Source organism: Vidua chalybeata, chromosome 8 (genome assembly GCF_026979565.1).
Source record: "Vidua chalybeata isolate OUT-0048 chromosome 8, bVidCha1 merged haplotype, whole genome shotgun sequence".
Taxonomy (NCBI): Eukaryota; Metazoa; Chordata; class Aves; order Passeriformes; family Viduidae; genus Vidua; species Vidua chalybeata.
Window position 1 is genome coordinate 13,833,131 of NC_071537.1, and position 17,655 is coordinate 13,850,785.

General features: G+C 59.4%; 2 protein-coding genes across 4 annotated transcripts; one reads left to right on the plus strand and one right to left on the minus strand.

Annotated features, from left to right (window-relative positions):
- The first annotated feature begins 10 nt into the window (after positions 1-10).
- On the plus strand, positions 11-6,481 carry HPS6 (HPS6 biogenesis of lysosomal organelles complex 2 subunit 3). The gene is made up of 2 exons (XM_053948555.1): positions 11-308; positions 585-6,481. The coding sequence occupies exon 2, from the start codon at positions 586-588 to the stop codon at positions 3,031-3,033; it is 2,448 nt and encodes an 815-aa protein (XP_053804530.1). The 5' UTR covers positions 11-308; position 585; the 3' UTR covers positions 3,034-6,481.
- Positions 6,388-16,204, minus strand: LOC128791192 (prominin-1-A-like). Of its 3 annotated transcripts, none has more exons than XM_053948557.1 (24): positions 16,004-16,204; positions 14,882-14,937; positions 14,446-14,651; positions 13,907-14,027; positions 13,697-13,760; positions 13,195-13,284; positions 12,750-12,940; positions 12,588-12,662; positions 12,223-12,286; positions 11,835-11,994; positions 11,418-11,570; positions 10,807-10,930; positions 10,563-10,654; positions 10,253-10,337; positions 10,002-10,145; positions 9,735-9,803; positions 9,452-9,541; positions 9,277-9,330; positions 8,860-8,940; positions 8,483-8,551; positions 8,298-8,387; positions 7,902-8,014; positions 6,968-6,985; positions 6,388-6,579 (listed from the first exon to the last, which is right to left on the minus strand). In XM_053948557.1, the coding sequence occupies exons 1-24, from the start codon at positions 16,131-16,133 to the stop codon at positions 6,528-6,530; spliced, it is 2,391 nt and encodes a 796-aa protein (XP_053804532.1). In that variant the 5' UTR covers positions 16,134-16,204; the 3' UTR covers positions 6,388-6,527. The 3 variants fall into 3 exon arrangements, with proteins under 3 accessions (XP_053804532.1, XP_053804531.1, XP_053804533.1); XM_053948556.1 differs by having other exon boundaries at positions 9,732-9,803; XM_053948558.1 differs by lacking the exon at positions 10,002-10,145 and having other exon boundaries at positions 9,732-9,803.
- Between the last annotated feature and the right edge of the window lie 1,451 nt (positions 16,205-17,655).

Here is a 17,655-nt window from a genome sequence, read left to right on the forward strand (position 1 = left end):
GCGGGCGGGGAAGGCTCCTCCCCGGGCCGGCTGGAGCTCGGCTCGCCCCGCTGGGGCTGACACACGCACGTACACACGCACCCCGGTAACAAATGGCCCCGCCGTCTGCGGGAACACGCGGGTCCCCCTCGGGACGCGGCCCCGCAGCCCACCCCGCACCGGCGACGGAAGTAGGAGCGGGACGGCCCGCGGCGGCGCGGAGCGGCTCCGCCCGGAAACCTGCGGCCCCGTGACTGCGCAGCGCTGAGCGGAGCTGCCGCTGGCCCGGCCCCGGCCCCGGCCCCGGCCGTCAGTCGCTGCCGCGGCAGGTGGGTCCCGGCGGGAGGGGGACCCGGCGTGCCCGGGGCAGCGCAGAGTTCTCTCGGGCGGCGCTGGGTGTGCGGGGAGCTCCGGGTGCGGCCCGTCCCTGCGAGTTGCTGCCGCGGAACCGGCTCGCCGTGGGGGGAAGGTGTCCGTGGGGGCCTCCTAGAGAGCCGAAGGAGCAGGGTGCCGGGGAGCAGGGTGTGGCGGGGCTCCGGGAGGGGACTGAGTGGCGGCTGTGGCTCCGTGCCCCAGCTCGCCCTGCTGCACGCTGTCGCTGACAGGATGAAGCTGCGGCAGGTCTCCGACTTGAGTGACTTCAGCCGAGGCCACTGGCTGCGGGAGTTGCTGTGCCGCGGAGAAGAGCCCAAGCTCGTCCAGTCCAGCCCCGACGGGCAGCATGTCCTGCTCCTGCAGAAGAGCCGGCCGCCCATCCTGCCGCGGGTGGTGGCCTTCCAGCGCCACAGCATCGCTGGAGCCGACCTGGAGAGGAGCTGGGAGCCGCCCCAGCCAGCCCTTGTGGGACTGCTCTTCCTGCAGAGCCCAGTGGTACCAGACTCCTGGGTACTGGCCGTGGTGTGGGAACATGGCCGGACCGAGGTCTGGCACTTTGTGGTGGCCGTGGGCTGGCAGCTGCTGCAGACACTGGAGCTCTGCCAGGGTGCCCGGGCACGAGTCGTCTCCGTGTGCAGCCAGGGAGCCAACCTGGTGTGGTGTGAGGAGAGGCCGCCGCTGGGTGCTCACTCAGACATGAGCAAGTGTGCCTTCAGGTTCTGTGTGTGTGCCCGTGCTCTGGAGGTGGGGGAGCAGGGCGTGCGGCTGGGCGCTGCGAGGATAGTCCTGCACAACAGCCCCGAGTACCAGGTCCTGGCCTCTCCCCAACATGTCTTCCTAGTGCCTGCTGCTGCCAGCTTTGCCACCACTTCCAAATTCCTCCTCATCTGGCATCCAGAGAAGGCAGAGTTCACCATCACAGCCCCCTCTGCAGGCTTCATCCACAGCAAGGTGCTGCACTCCAGCAGTGAGTCAGACTTCAAGAAGCTCCTGCTGGGTTCTGTGGGCCTTCTCTCAGGTTTTGCGCCTCTGGACATTCACACCTCCACCATGTCCAACAGCGGGGGTCTGCTGCTGGTGAGCACAAAGGGTTCTGTGAGTATCGTGGAGCCAGATGGGACACAGAGGCATATCTTTGACCTGGAGGGCGGCCCCCTGGCCCAAGGGAGTCCTGTCCAGCTGAAGACTTTTGGCAACATCCTGGCTTGTGTGCTGGCTGGAGTACTGTACCTTGTTGACCAGAACAGTGGAAGGCTTGTAGAAAAGGAAGTCCTGAGCATGAAAGAAGTGCATTTCCTGGAGTCCCAGGACGAGGAGGACAGTATCCAGCTCCTCAGTCAGAGTGGCATCTACAGCTTTAGCTTTTCCAAACCTGAGGACAGCAGCAGGCCTGAGCCATGCCTGGTGGAGATGGTGTTTGAGGAGGCCTGTAGATATTATCAGAGGAGGAGCCTCAGCAGCTCCAAGCTGACAGTGGAGAAGTTGAAGAAAGGTGGTACATTCCAGGCTCCTGTGGTCCTCGCTGCCATCCTGCAGCACAGCCTCCACCAGAAGCAGAAACCAGCCCGAAGCCTAGAAGACACGTATGCCAAGCTGTTGAGCACAGTGAGCCTGGAGCTGCAGAGCTACATGAGCCTGGAGCTCCTGAAAACTTGTGTGGTGTGTGCCCCAGAGAGTGAGGTGGAAAGCTACTGCAAGGAGCTGGTGGAGCAGGAGGTCAGCCGCATTCTCCAGTCTGACATGGACAAAGACAACTTGGCCTATCTGAACTCTGTCTTTGCCTCCTTCCCCAAGGCTGCCTGGAAGGCCACAAGGAGCTGCCTGCAGCTGCAGCAGAATGGGGATGGTCTCTTGGTAGCCAGGGCCACCCCAGAGGTATGGAAGAAGGTCCTGTGTCAGCCGCAGCTGGAGGAGGTGGGTCAGAATGGGATGGTCCCACTCTTTGAGCTCATTTGCGCCTCTTTCCTGAGGTTCAAACCCAAGTGGTTGCCCAGCTTTGTGGAGCTGACCCAGCAGTACGTTAGCAGCTCGTGGTCATACAGCAGCAAGGAGGGCCCGGAGGGCCGGGTGCCACTGTACAAGAGAGCACTGGGAGTGCTGGCCCGAAAGAGCAAACACAGCGAGGCAGATGACGAGATGGAGCTGGAACTGCTGCTCTGCAGCAAGAGGCCTAAGGCTGTGCTGCAAGCTCTGCACCTTCTCATCCATCTGAAGCAGTGGCAGCGGGTGGTGGAGGTGGCAGAGAAGTTCTCCAAACTCAGCCCTTTGCTTAACAAGGAGATATTCATCACACTGCTGGCTGAGTTTGCCCAGCACCGGGAGCTGGACCCTTACCTGGACAGGCTGTGGCCGCTGTGCCCTGCTGAGCTCACCGCCTCAAACATCCTCACCATGGTTCTGCAGCACCTTCCTCATTCCCAGGAGGACCCAGTGCCCTTCTCCAGCGAGGGGAACCAGCTGACTGTGGGCTTGCTTAAGCCACTGCTGCAAAGGGTTGTGCAGCGTCCCAGTGTCCAAGATGAGATGTACTCAGATGCCCTGCAGAACACCACCTTCCCCCCTCCCACCCCACCCCGAGAGCACAAAATCCCCTCAAAAGTAGTGGCTGATGATGTTCCTCAGCCATCTATGGCAAGGACTTCCTCGCCTTCAACACTGCTACAGGATGACAGTGTGTGAAGGGGGAAGGACAATGTAATCCCAAGCCCTGGGTGCACAAGGAAGGGAAATTTTACCTGTGTTGGCAGTACAGAAGCCTGCTCCTTTCTGAAGCATCCCTGCAGCATCTCGAAGAGCCTGGTGGGTGGCTGAGGTTGGGGGATCTCTGAGCCAGGGCAGGCTTTCTGTTATTCCTAGCAAGTGCAATTGTGCGTGTGCCAGTGGAGGAGCAAATGCCAGGTGCATTTGCAGATGAAAACACTGGCTGCACTACAGGACTACTGAACTGCTCCCTGCCCAAAGCACTTTTTTTGTTTTTCGGTTTGTTTGGCTCCTTTCTAGCTCCACTTCTACTTCCCTGATCCTCTGGTACTGGTGGTAGGCAGTACACAGTCTTTCCCCCCCATTCTCTGGTCAGTGAGCTGGGTGCTACCTTCAAGCTCTGCCTGTTAGAGACAGGGCATGTTTCCTGCAGCTGGGTCACTGAATCCTGCTGCTTTGGGCTCAGTCAGATGCTAAATGCCCGTGTGGCACAGCTCCATGGCACTGGGGGTCCCAGCACACATGCTGGCAGTTGCAGCACGCCACATGTTGTCTTGCCACAACTCCTCTGGGATCAGTCCTGTAGCTGTGACTGATTGCAGCTACTTAGCTCAAAAGAGCAGCCTAATTCCCTTATCTCTCTGTCCCAGACAGTACCCAAACTCTCTGCTGAGCTGAGAAGCTTGCAGCAGGCTATGAGAGCTTGGGGTTGGCCCTGTCTTTCCCTTTCCTTTGTGGAAGCTTAGATTATGCTGCAGGACACCCAAGCCCTCTGTTCCCATTTCCTCTACCTTTGCCCTTTGCATACAAAGGGGCTTTGTCAGGGTTGTCTGGCTCATATTGTGCCTCTGTTTGCAAAATCAACGTAACTTGAGAGCAGTTAGTGCAGGAAGATCCAGGTTCCAGCCTCTCTCAGGTGCCCGGTGCCTGGCCCCCTCCACCAGGAGGGAGACCCTCACTGTGGCTTTGCCCCTGCATTCTGGGCTCTGGTGTAAAGGAGCTGTCTGTTGCCTTGTTGGGCTGCAGGAGATTCACCTGCATTAATCCTCTTGAAAGTGGTCTTAAGTGTGGAAGACAGACTCCTTTTTAAAATAAAGCTTCCTAAAGCACTGCTGAGGTGGTGGTGGATGTTATGAGGGTACACACCCTCAGGAGGAGGGCAACCTTGTTTTGCCTCTGGTGAAAAGTGGCCAGGCTGATCTCTCTGGTGCTGCCCAGCATGGCTCACAGCTGGGCTCAGAGAGCATACCCAGATAGCTCATTCCCTCTGTGGTACTCAGCTGCTTACCACTATGAAGCCATGGGGGCAGGAGTCTGCACAGGCAGGCTGGAGCTATGTGCCACAGGGAAGGGCCATCCAGGCCATCCACACATGGCTCTGGCTGGGCCCAACAGAGAGTTGAGGAAGGGAGGATTTTCTTCTCAAGAGCTGCAAATTGTCTACTTTTTAGGAAAACTACCAACAGAGAGCACCTGGCTGGCCCAGCAAAATCGTGCTGCCAGGCACAGTGTCAAAGCTGCCGTTGGAGAGATTATTGTCTGTGAAACCACTGTAAAGACGTGGCAGGGTCTCCCCCAGAGAAAGGCTTGGCTGCGGAAAGTCCCTGTGGTGGAAAAAGGCCTGGCAAAGAGGAAGAGGAACTGCTGCAATGGTTCCCTTGAGACTGGCTGGTTATTGATGAGACCTTCCTTGTGGGGGTCCTTGTGCTGTGGTCACGGGGGGGCACTGTAAATTTCCCTCTCACTCTGGAAGCTGCCACATGTGAGCGGAGGGAGCGGGGCCTGAAAGGAGAGCTGGTGGCATCCACTGTGGGCATTCTGTGATGAGCTGTCCTTGCCTCCTCTCCAGGCAGCTGGTGGCCTTGCCTTACTCTGGTCTCACCCACCTCCCAGGTCTGTTCGGGAGGAGGATGATGGATGGACCCCAGCACCTCTTAGAGCATGGCTCCAGAGACTGGAACACTGTCCTGGAGGTGCAGTGAATGGGGAGCTGCTGCAAGCAAGCCCCACACCTTGGCAAAGGCTGTGCAGTCATTTTGGGGGGATATCTTCATTGCCAGGGCTGGGTTTGGGTGCAGGTGGCCACAGTGACACAGTGAACGAGGATGCAGGTCCCTGCCTTCCAGCACTGTCTCTGCAGAAACAGGAGAGCAAGAAAGAAGCAATGCCCACAAAGCCAGCAAGCAGAAACTGAAGCTAGCAGCAGTCCTGTGTGAGCTGGCATCCCCGAGGCACGGGAAGAGGAAGCAGGGAACATGACGCAGTAGGGACAGGCTGAGGCCTGGGGGCAGAAGCTTCCATGTATGAGCCCCAGACAAACAGGAAGTAGAATTCTGGAGGCTGAGGGTCCAGGGCAGAAAACTGAGCTGAATACTTTCCAAGGGGTTGCTGGATATCTCACACCAAGAACCAGGAAGGGTGAGCATCCTTGGGGGAAGCAGGGGCCAAAGCAATCTGAAGGACAGATTCAGCTGATTGATAGGCAAGCGCAGGGCTCTCTGTGAAGTCAGACTCTGCTGGGAGGAGACAGCAGGAGGTAAGACCAGTGCAGCCTCAGATAAAGCCCAAAGGAAAAACTAGCAATTAGATCTGAAGGCAAGTGGAAAAAGCAGTAAGAGATGCACATAGTGGAGGGGGAGCTGGCTGGCCTGGCCCTCTCACTCTGCTCCAGAGAAACTTGGACTTTGCAACAAAGGAGATGAGTCAAGCTGCTCACGTATATCCCCTGTATCTGACACAGCTTTCGGGTTGGTCCCTGTGCTTGCACCAAGGAGTGGCACAAAGCAATACCTGAGCTCGCCCCAAGGCTCTAGACCATCACCCTTGATTTATCTCTTCATGCAACTTTTTCTGTGCAGAGCATGGGGTGTGCAGGAGTGGGCAGAGAAAGTACCCATGGCACTGTATCTTGCAGAGAGAAAGAGGTGTGGGCTGCAGGCACCCCATAAACTCACTGGAAATCCACGGATGATAATACTAGAGTTGCCAGAGGGAAGTGCTCATGTGCTAGGGACAGCTAACACACTGTGGTGGCACTTCATGGACAGGAGGCTCTTTGTGTGGCTTGTCCCATGGAGGGACCTGGCACTCACCCAGTCAGAGGTGCAAAGGGCTGCCCAGTGAGGGGAACATCACCCAGTCTCAGTGACACTGAGCAGTAATCCTGTATCGACCTATAGGCTGGCTGTGGGCAGAGCACACTTGGGAGCACCAGAAAAGCCCTCTGGTCCCAGGCACAGCCTCAGCTTGTGCCAGCAGTGGGGAACCCTCCAGCCCCTAGCCCTGCGTACTGCCATCACTGCTAGACCTGAGGAGCACAGTCACATCCCACAGTGCACACAAACACACCGTTTATTGTTTGACACCAAAAATTACAGCCTTGGAAAGAGGCAGATTCCCTGCAAAAATAAATAGTCACATTTTTCAAGTGAGGGGGTCTGTCCCTTTCGTCCTCCATCTGCGGGTGATGGGAGCTAATGCCTTGTGGAAGGCCTGGGGATTTTGTAGGAGTTGAATGTTGGTGGCCTGCAAAACCAAGGTCATATATGTCACCTCCAGCCACAGAGAGCAGTAAGGGACAGCTCAGGATGCACTGGGATGGTCAAATATCATCCCACTCCTATCACCCAGTCCCACAGGAAACAGGGTACGGAGACAGCTTCCCCATACCCACCAGCCTGGGAGACTGGGACCAGCAACACCTCCAGACTTAGGAGCATGGGAATATGATAGGGGACGGCACAACTGTGTGCACTACAAAAGTCCCACCTTCACAGCCATCCTCTGGTACCAGCACACTCCTTGGTCTGCACTCGCCCTGGTCCCCAGCTCCCTCCCTCTGTCTCCTGACCCCCCTCTACTACAGGGGCTGCCCCCCACCCCACAAAGGGACCTGGCAGTGTAAGTAGCTTACATCTCAAAGTCTTCATTCCTAGAGGGGAGAAAAAAAAGAGACAGTGTTAGTGGGGCAAGAAGATGCCTTGTGGGACAGGACAGCATCTGATGGTGGGACAAGGTCTCCCATGGGTCACAAAAAGAGAGCACATGGGCTTCAGGCTGCTGTGATCCCCTCCATCCTGGCTGCCTGATCTGAACAGAGAGCATGGGCTCTTACAGCCCCCCAGAACATCTGTGCTCCTTTCCCAGGCAGGCAGAGCAGGGCCCCACACTCAGCAGCACCCAGCTCCCTATGCCTCAACTTGAGCTCCCTGAGGTTCCTGGGCAGCTGAGCCCATGTCTCCAGCCAGCTCAGAGGGGTGGCAGGAGCTGGGGAGCCCCCAGCACAGCAGCTGCACCACAGGGCCACAATGTAGCCCTCAGGAGCTGGAAATCCAACTAGAAACTGCTCACTATCCTCAGGGGTCAGTGCCTGTGCTCCTGTGCTGGTGGTGGAGCTGCCAGGCAGAGTGTCCCAGAGGGCTGAGGGGCAGCCCCAGGACACTGGTGGCCACAGGCGTGTGACCAAGCACTGCACCCTCGTGGCAATGCCACAACCACGCAGCACACTGCATTCTGTCACAGCATCCAGCTCTCATGCCAGTGCTCCAGCACAAAAGTGGTGCAAAACAGGGCAAGTCAGGTGGTGGACTCGAGGCAGGCTGTGGCTGCAGCCCTGCCAGGCACCTTCCTCAAAAGGGAATGCACCTTTCTTTGCCCAAACGGGAGGTTCAGAGCAGGCAGAGAAAAGCTCCAGAACATCCCCATCCTCAGAGGCTGAGGACCCCAAGTCACCTCTTAGCCCACATTACTTTAGCATGAGCCCCACAGGCTACAACAGGACATGGAGGAACAGGTGGCAGGGGGACCCCAGACCCAGTGTCATCACACGGGGTGGGGCTGCTCCTCACCTGTACACATCAGCAATATCCATGCGGCGGTAAAACTTGGCAAGTCTGACAGCCAGGATGATGCTGGGCAGCAGGAACAAGGTGCACCAGCCCAGGCTGAACCAGAAGGCATTCTGCATAGGGTGGAGGAAGAGCCATTAGGTCCAGAGAGCGACTGGGAGCATCTCTTTTCCTCCCAGCACTCCCCCAATGACCACCCACTCCTTCTCAGAGCCTGGCCTTTCCTCTTAGCCACAGCAGTTTGCTGGGCAGAAGCTGAGCACTGCTTCCTGTGCATCCCTGATCCTGTGCATCCCTGATCCTTCCCTGCATCCCTCATTCTGTGCATGAGGGGGACAAGAGGACCTCACTGCCACCCCACACGTGTGTCATTCTACATACCACTGCCCCACTCACCACAGAGTCCATGATATAGTCACAGCCAATGACCTCCACATTATCCAAGGATTGAGCTATGGGCTTGCAACGTGCCACATCTTCTGTCACCTAGGGACATGGTGGGGACAGCATATGTCAGCATCCACCAAGCCCTGCAGCTCATTCTCCCCTCTCTCCACCTCACTGAGGAAGGCTCAGCTTACCCTGCTCTTGGCCCATGAAATGTAGGTCTCAAAGAAATCCAACAGCTGTTCTAGGAGGGCTAATGTCTCCTGGAGGGGCAAGCACAGAGTGAAAATGTTGCCACTACCAGCCCCCTCCATGCCCCGTGTCCCCTCCATGTGAGGATCAGAAGTCTCAGACCACCTCAGCCCAGTAGCAACAGAGCTGAATGCTTCATCCCACCCCCTTCCCTTGCCAGGGATGCCATAAGGGAAAGGGGCACCCAGGGGTGCAGGAGACACTCAGGGAAGGCAAGCAGGATGAGCAGCCAGACAAGGTTTGGCTTCCCTCTATAGAGGGAGGTCTTGGTGAGGGGGTATGGTCCATGTGACGTGACAGCAGGGCAAGGCAAGCTCACGTTCTTGATGATGTTTGGTGTCTCCCTCTCCAGGAACTCCTGGGTTCTGCTGGCTTTGTCCAGCGCAGCTGTTGTCTGTCCCTGAGGTGAAAGGTGCTCTTAGCACTGTGATCTAAGTGGGGTCTCTGCACTTCACCAGCCCTGCACAGCAGCACTCCCTGGGGCATAGCCTCTCAGAGCTGTGGTGTCCCAGCAGTCACACACTTGGTAGTGCCAAGTACCTCAGGTGGAGGGAGCCTGCGCCTGGCAGGGCCCATGGCCTCCCTCCCTCTACCCCATGAACATCCCCCTGCAGCACATGAAGAGTGCCACAGCAGCCCCGAGACTGCGGGTTAGCCCCACCACCTCCACTGCAGGACCTCGAAGTTGTTTTGCAGGGTGCCTGGGACTGGCATGCACTCCCCTTGTACAGCTTACCTCTAGCTGGGCAGCCCCACTCTGCACGGAGTGGATGTTCTCCTTCAGACTTTGCTGGAGACGGAGAGAAGGGGGATCAGATGTGCAGACCCCACAGCTCAGACAAGACCCTGCCAGCAGGCTCTGAGCTCTAGGGAAGCCCAACCCAGCAACCCCAGGACATCCCCCAGCTCACCAGTGGCCCAGAGAAGCTCGCCTGCATCTCCTTTTCCAGCTCCCTCAGTTTGCGAGCATTATCTTCCAGGTCCTTCTTCACGTCCGTGCCCTGGAAGAGCTGCAGTCAGCAGTGCCCAGCTCTGTGCCTCACCACAGCCAGCTGATGGGCCAGGCTGGGGAAAAGAGCTGGGCAAGAGTAAAGGGCCTTCCCTCAACACTCAGGCAGGTACAGAGGAGCCCTGCAACCAGTGGCTTTGGGGACAGGGTGGCTATGGCCCTGGGGTGTCATGGTCTCTCACCACTTTTTCGGCCAGCTGCTCCAACTCTGCAGCCAGATCCAGGAGGCTTCCCTGGGTCATATTCTGATCCAGCTGGAAAAGGCAGAGACAGAGCCATGAGAATGAGGAATGGGGTTCACAAGGGGAGCTATGCCCCTTCTTTGTGAGACAGAGTGGAACCAGGGCCTTCTGGGCAGAGGATGTGCCTTGTTACCCTAAGGGTAATAGACCTTCTCAACCCACATCCAACTCCTGCACCCCAATCCCAAGACCAGGCTACAGCCAGCACACCTGCTCCAGGGTGAGGGTGAAGTTGGGGGGCTGTCCGGCCCGACTGGCATTCAGCAGCAGGTCTTTCTGGCTCTGCTTGAGCAGGGAGATGGGGCTTAGGCTGATGTTCATCTTCTCAAAAGCTGTGGAGATGTTTCCTGCATACTGCCAGAACAAAGGGGGCCACGATGGGACACGTGCTGGCCCCTCACTGTCCCCTCAGCCCTTAGTCTGGATTCCTGCCCTCAAGACCCTGGCACTCCCATGCTCACCTGGCTGATATTCAAGAGCTTGTCCAAGGAAATGCTCTGGTCCAAGTGCAGAGTTTGCCACAGGGAAGCATCTTGCTGGCACTGCCTGCAGGATGGAAGCATGGTGTTTAAAACAGGGCAGGCGAGGGCCACCCCCTCCCAGGAGCATGTCCTCACCTGTGCAGGTAGGTTGCACCTTGCTCCTTCCCTGCAATCAGTGCCTACCCACAGCCTGGGAAGGTAGGGCATGCTGCCCTGCTCCTGGAGAGCATCTGAGGGCATTGAGCAGCTCTACTCCCACCAAAGACACAGTGTCAGGGCTGGAACCCACCTGTATATCTCTGAGAAGTTTGTCATGTCACCCTTCAGGCCCAGCAGCTCTGAGAGATTGAAGTTAGGGATCTTGCCAGGGTTGTCCAGGAGCTAAGAGCAAGGAAAGAGATGGAGAAACTAGACATAGTTCAGGGCAAGACACCTTGGAAGAGCATCCTAAATGGCTAGTGCTGCCTCTGCTCCACCAGCAGCCCTCATTTAGGAAGCAGTATCTCCAGGCAGTTTCCCCAGAACAAGTTTACCTGGAAGAGCTGCTGGTTGCGCCAGGACTCACAGAAGAGCATGTAAATGTTCCCCCCCAGCATGAAGATGATCATCACCAGCAGCATGAGCAGCCAGAAGAAGATGAAACTGAAGCCAACCCCTCTGCCAGGACAGAAATGCTATCAGCACCAGCAGCCCAGTGGCCCAGCACTGATGCTGGCATTGCCCCAAGCTTGCAGAGCCCAGGGGCTGCACACCCCTCACCCCCACAGTTGTGGGAACACCACCCTTCCCACAAGCTTGTCTCTGTTCTGCCTTCAGACCCCAGAGCATGACCGGGGTCTACCCCGGAGCTTGGATTCCAGAATAGCTTCCCACAGCTTTGCAAGCCAGCACTCCCCTGCAGAGCTGCAGGACCCACACACACAGTGCCAGCCCTCGCTGTCATGGGGCAAATGGGCTCCCCTCAAATGCCTCTCACCAGCACCACATCTGACCTTCAATTTACCACCTGCACGGGGAGTCACCACAGGGAAGGCCATTAAACTGCAGTAAACTGATGATTTAGGAGCTCGAGCATTCCCAGGCCAGCCCTGCCCACCCACCCCAGCGCTCCCACACACGTCCTTGGCAGCCAATTGAGCCTCACGCCATGAAGAAGTTCCCGCCAGCATTGGCGAGGCTGCTGCGCTCTGTGGGCAGCACACCTTCCTTCAGCCCCAGGGGCCCCAGCAGCAGCCCAAAAACGTTGCAGAGGACCACCAGCAGCACCGTGCAGCACAGGAGGGCACACACAATCAACCTGGGGCAAGACAAAGGGTGGGAGTCAGGCAGCACAACCTGGGACCCTGAGCAGCACCCTGCAGCCCACTGGCTGCCTTCATGGGGAGGAAAAAGGTCCCAGACACCACAGCAGGGAAGGGGCATGTGTGTCTGCAAGGCACAGCTCTGACTACCCTGCACCCACAACCCCACCACCCAGCAAGCCCCCACCTCCAGCAATGGGAGGAGCAGGAACCTTAAAACTCTCCAGACAACGGAGCCGGGGCCGCAGCCCCTCGCCCACCTGAGCCCATCCCAGGCGATGATCGGCTCCCTGTACTTCTCCAGCACCGATGTGGCATTGTTCACAAAGGCCCCAACTTTCTCCTCCGCATCCAGGAGCGGCAACCCTTCCTGCAAGCTTCTGATCTCCTGCCTGATGAGGCCCAGCTGGTCCTGGCTCTCTGTAAGGAATGGGGACACGCCAACATTGCGAGCTGCTGCCCAGGTCCTGCAGGGCAGCGGGGGCTCAGAAAGGATAGGAAAGGGGCAGTCATGGCCAAGGATGACATTGGCATGATGGCAGCTGGGGACAGCCAGGGCTGCAGGGAAGGCCTCCAGGAAAGAATGGCTTGAGAAGGGAGGAGGGAACCCTAGAAGAGGGAGAAGTCAGCACACAAAGCCCTGCTTACTTGCCACCACTTGCTGTGACTGCTCTTGCACCTTGTCAGGGGTCATGCCCAGTGTTCTGTTAACCTGCATCCAGAGAAGCACAGCATGGAACTCACATCACTGCCTGCAATCCAGGGCTGAGCAGCACATCCCCTTGTCCCCAGATCCTAGTAACACACGACAGCTAGGCTCCCCACAGCACCCAGTCCACCCTACCAGTGTGCAGGGATGGCTGGGACAATGAGCAGACCTCTGGCCAGCCCTTCCCTCCATGTCACACGCTGAGCTCCTGCCAGAGCTCTTCCCAACCCACACCCTGTCAGCACAGCCCTCGCAGTTGCAGGAGCACCGAGCTTTGTGCCTGGGTGAAGGGAACACCCCTTACCTCCTCTAAATCAGTCTCTATGTTTGACTCAGAGACCTCACGCAGTGCCTCCAGCTGCTGCTCCACACCTGGGATCTGCAGGGAAGAGCCTGGGGTGAGGGAGCTGTGGGGGCTGGGGCAGGGTGTGCTGGGGCCTCTCACCCACACCTTGCCCCTCCTCACCGTGCTGAAGTTGGCGGTGAAGGCGAGCCCGTCCAGGGACACTCGGCCGCAGGGGAGGCCACATTTCTGCAGGGTGTGGTTGAGCTCGCCCCGCAGGCTGACCAGCCGCTGGCTGTAGTTGCTCTGCAGCTCCTCGAGGTCTGAGCGGCTGATGGCAATGTTGGCAAAGGTGTCGTTCAGCGTCTCCATCCCTGGGGAGATAGCGGGGAGCTCAGGGCCTCATCCTGCCACTGTGGCAGGGACTCGTTCTCATCCAGCTGAACCTTGCAAACCCACAAAAAAATACAACCTAGGGGTACCCCCAAAGTCATGGCACTTGCCCCAGGGTGTGGTTAGGAGGCCAAAAGGATCCACCTCCATGGAAGCCTCACCCAAACATGCACCCACCCCATCTTTTGATCCCCCCTAAGTCCCTTGCCAGTCTCCCAGGGGATGGGGCCAGTACCTTGCAAGAGGCTCCAGAGAGATCCCAGAGCCCCCTCTGTGCTGCTCCTGATGTGTGAGGCGATCATACTGCCCAGTTTGGGCCCAATGTCTGCAGAGATGGGAGAGGTGGTGTCAATAACAGGATCCCTGCAAGGTCCTGGGGCTTGCAGGAAAGCTGGTGAAAAGACTGACACCACCAGTAGCCCTCTCTCACCCACCCCCCAGGTGGGGGCCAGTGGGGATATCCCCACTCTCCCACCACCTGCATCACCCTTCCCAGAGAGGAGCCTGAATAGAGAAAAGCAGAAACTGGAGCAGAGCTGGAGCTTGGAAAAGCCTCCAGACCCAGTCCCTTTAGACATCCCCATAAGAACAGGTTGCAGACTGCAGGGTCGGCAACCACCCACAGGGCAGAAAGGTAAACCCACACAACACCCCCACTGCCCAAGACCCCCCAACCCTGGAGCAGCTCGCCACAGGGCCATGGGGATGCTCCAGCCCCTCCCATCGCACACCCTCACCCTGGAGGCTGTGGTTGGCATAGTCCAGCGGGACATCACTCTTGTTGATGATAAAGTCAACTTGCTGTAGGGACAGAGATGTGGTGTCAGTGAGGGTGGGGACCTTTCTCTGCTGCCAGCCCCTCTGCTGCCCTTCCCCAGGGGGCTATTTGGGCCGCTCCTCCTGCCTGGCCCCTTGCCCCCAAGACATGGCAGGGGGACCATGCGTGCCTGGGGGATGGAGGCCAGGTAGGTGTGGATGTTGTCCAGAGTGTTGTTCACATTGGAGAAGGTGCTCTTCACAGCCTGGGAGAAGCGAGTGTTGCTGATGAGGGCACAGACACCACCAGCCCTACAAGGGAAGGGTGACAAAGTCAGCATGTGGGGAGCTCAGTCCCAGTGCTTCCCCTCAGTACCCTCCAAATCCACCCACACAGACCCCAGCCTGCAGGGTCTGGAGCACACCAGTGACTGCTGCTTCCAGTGCATTCCAGCACATGCCCTGCCCTGAGGGACCAGAGAGGAGGGACGCAGGAAACTGAGGCACGGGAGTGCCCGGTACGCCGTGGGGAAGCTGTCGGGAAAGGTCCGCACGGTGCCAGTGCGCAGCCCCCCGGGGCCAGCTCCCCACCGCCGCTGCTTCCTCTCCTTTGTCCCGCCATGCCGGGATCTATTCGGGAACAATGGCAATTTCCTGGCACGGCCGCCAAGCGCCGGCATTTCCAGCCACCCCTGGGTTCCATCCGGAGCCTCCCGGCCAGTGCACTCACAGGAGGAATGCGGAGACCAGCAGGACAGAGGCCCAGAGCGCCCGGCGCCGGCAGCCCATCCGCCGGCCCTGCTTCTGGTACATGCGGCCCCCGCAGTTCCCGCAGCAGCGGCAGCAGCAGAAGCAGCATCCCACCAGCGGCACGAGGATGATGAGGAGGACTCCAATGGCCACGCAGACCAGGAAACCCAGTTCGTAGAGCAGCAGCTGGGATAGGAAGAATGAGAAGCAGCATAACACTGGTGCCCCCGAAGGCTCCTCAGCTCTGCACAGCCTGTCCAGGCCCAAAAGGACAAAATGGGTCCCCCCAGGGGGCAGAACATGTCCCCTTGCTGCTGCCCAGTATCCAGGGCTCAGCCTCAGAGCAGCACCCACCAGCATCCCCCAGTCCACGGTGGTCTGGGGCTGCCAGCTCCCCAGCCCAGCTGCCTGCTCACCTCACGGATGTCCTCCTGTCTGAACTCGCTCTCAGACTGCCCAAAATTAATCAGCCCTGGGAGACAAGAAGCACAGAGGGCTGTGAGTAGGTGCTGGGCCCTGTGGGGCTCCCCAAGAGGGCCCCAGACCCTGCTCACCGCTCCCAGCCTGAGGCATCACCTGCAGCTCAGACCAGCTCTGACTATGGCATTTTTCTCTCTTGCAGCTGCCCTACCCACCCACCACATCATGCAGCGTTTTTGCACCCCGGAAAAGTGCTGCCAGCTCCCAGGCTCTCGGGTTCACAGAACAAGGGAGTTCCTCACCACCATGGGCATAAGGGACACTCGCCTGGGGCTGCCCTCCTGCAGCCCAGCCCTACACAGAGGCCCAAGGACACTGCCAGTGAGGAATGAGTACTGGGGCAAAGGCCCACTGCCACGCTGCCTCCTTCATTCCCAGGGCTCTCCCTGCCTGTGCCGCATGCCCTCATTACAAGCCCTGATGGCACATGGGGACACTGATTGTACCCTGGTGTCCATGTGACACAGGTCCACAAAGCAGGACCTGTGGCGCCAGCCACACCTTTGCCAGCATGTTGATGGTAAACAGGGATTGAAGCCAGTGGAGGGGGAAGAACAAGTGGCCGTACCCAGAGTGGCATTTCCCTCCAGGTGGGCAGCACCTGCTCCATGAATATGCAGCAGCTGCAGGGTCCCGGTATCACCTGTGCAAACCTGCAGCGGCTTCGAGACAGAGCTGTGACAGCGACAGGAGCAAGGGCAAGCGCTGGCAAGCAGGGCAGTGCACAGGGAGAGCACACAGTGCTGCCACTGGCACCAGGACACAATACTCTTGGTGGCCAGCAAGCACAGAGGGCTGCAAGACAGGCAAAGACCCTGCAGGCAGAGTGGGGTTTGCTCTGCACATTTTTGGGGGCCTAGGATTAAGACACCTGGAGGGAGGATGGGGCAGGACTCTGCAAGGTGGCACTACCACTAACATCTGTCCTGGGGCCCAGCTAAGATAACCCCACAGTTGTTATGGGACATGAGCAGGACGCAGCTGGCAATCCTTGGGATCCCACTCCCGATTACCCCAGCCATTACACCACTACCAGCCCCCCACCGCCATGCACCCACCTATGGGCAGGGGGTTGGGCTGCACCAGCCGCAGGAAGCCGTGTGCCATTGTCACCACCCCCGGCGTGCTGCTCCCCGGCGCCTCGAGGCCAGGGCCATACGTGGGCTTCGAGATGTTCCCCAGCTCCATCGCAGCAGCTCCTGTGGACAGCTAGGCACCGAGAGGAGCTGTCGTCGGGGCTCGGAACCATCCAGCTTGCCCTGCCTCCTGCCTCCGACCAGGAAATGCAGAGAGAAAAAATCAGGCACCTGCCCGCTCCTGCCCGGAAGGAAAGAGCTGCGGGAGAGCACCGAGGAAGGATGGGTGCACCCATCCCCACCCCTATGAGCAGTGGGGTGGCAAGCCAGGCAGGAGATGCCCAAGAGGGACCGGGGGGCTGTGGGCGATGAAGCGGATTCAGAGCACTCACCCTGTCCTCTGACACCTCTCTGCACCCACAGCTGCGGCAGGGTCCGGCCGCAGCGTGCCAGCGCCCAGGTCTGTGGTTTGTTTAAGTTTCAGCGATGATTGCTGACAAGCTGTTTGCCGGGGCAGCCGGCGATGCCGGGATCGCCCCACCCTGCCCCTTACGGCTCCTGGCACCCGGCCGCCTCGGGCCGCCTCTCTATACCGGGGTCAGGGTCACCACCGACCTGTCCCTACGCAGGCATCAGGAAGAGTCCTTCTCCTCCCTCTCCGCTAAGCTCCCCTGCCCGTGCTGGCTTCCTCCTGCCCCATCCCAGGAGCTGGGTGGCCCGGGGTGATCCCGAGGGCAGCCGTCCCGCCCGCTCCGCCCCACACTATCTGCATCCTTTCGGGATGGGGTGCGTTGAGCCGTCCAGAGTTTCAACACAAACCAGCTGCAGCCACAGAAGCAGGTTTTGCATCTAAAAACCTTCCGAAATGGGGCACTGCGGCAAACCCGGCATTTTTCACATGCGTCCCGGTCCTCCCAAGCGGGGAACAGCCTCAGGGGTCCCCAAACAGCATTTTTTCCCAAAGGCTGGGCGCCCGCTCAGCTCCATCCCCACTCCCCGCGGAGCTTTCCCACGCCGCGTGGCTCCATTCCCCGCCCCGCCGCCGGAGCTCCGGGAGCCGCAACCGGGGGCAGGAGCGGGGAGGGGCGGGGGTTCGCTCCCGGTTGAGCCGCGGACGCACCCGGTGGACGCGGGGCAGGTGTCCCGGGAGTCACGTCTCGGCAGGCGGAGCTCCCCAGCTCGGCACCCAGCTCCCCAGCTCCGCACCGAGCCCGCGGCGCGGGTGGCCCCGGGAGGTGCGGGAAGGGCCGGACAGAGCCGCCCCTTCCGCCCCGGCCCGCCGGGGTCTGTCCGGGACGTGCAGCCGCGCCGGCCCCCTTTTCTGCCGAGGGGGAGCCCTGTGCCCCACCCCTCCCCGCTGCACCTTGGCACTCCTTCTCCACCCTGCTCCTGGCCCCAGCCAACCCTGACATCCTGCATCTCCCACAGAGACCCCGACCCCTGCCCTGTCCTGCATGGGAGAGCCGGCCACCCTCAGGCCCTCTGCCTGGGGATGCTCTCTCCTTGTCTAAGAGAACCAGCACTCACCCCACACCGTCAGAGCCACTGCTGGCCCCTCCAGCAGCCCACCCTGCCATAGCACCCTTGCCGAGAGCCCGCCCCGCTGTCCAGCTTGCCCCTGTGCCAGCCCTCAG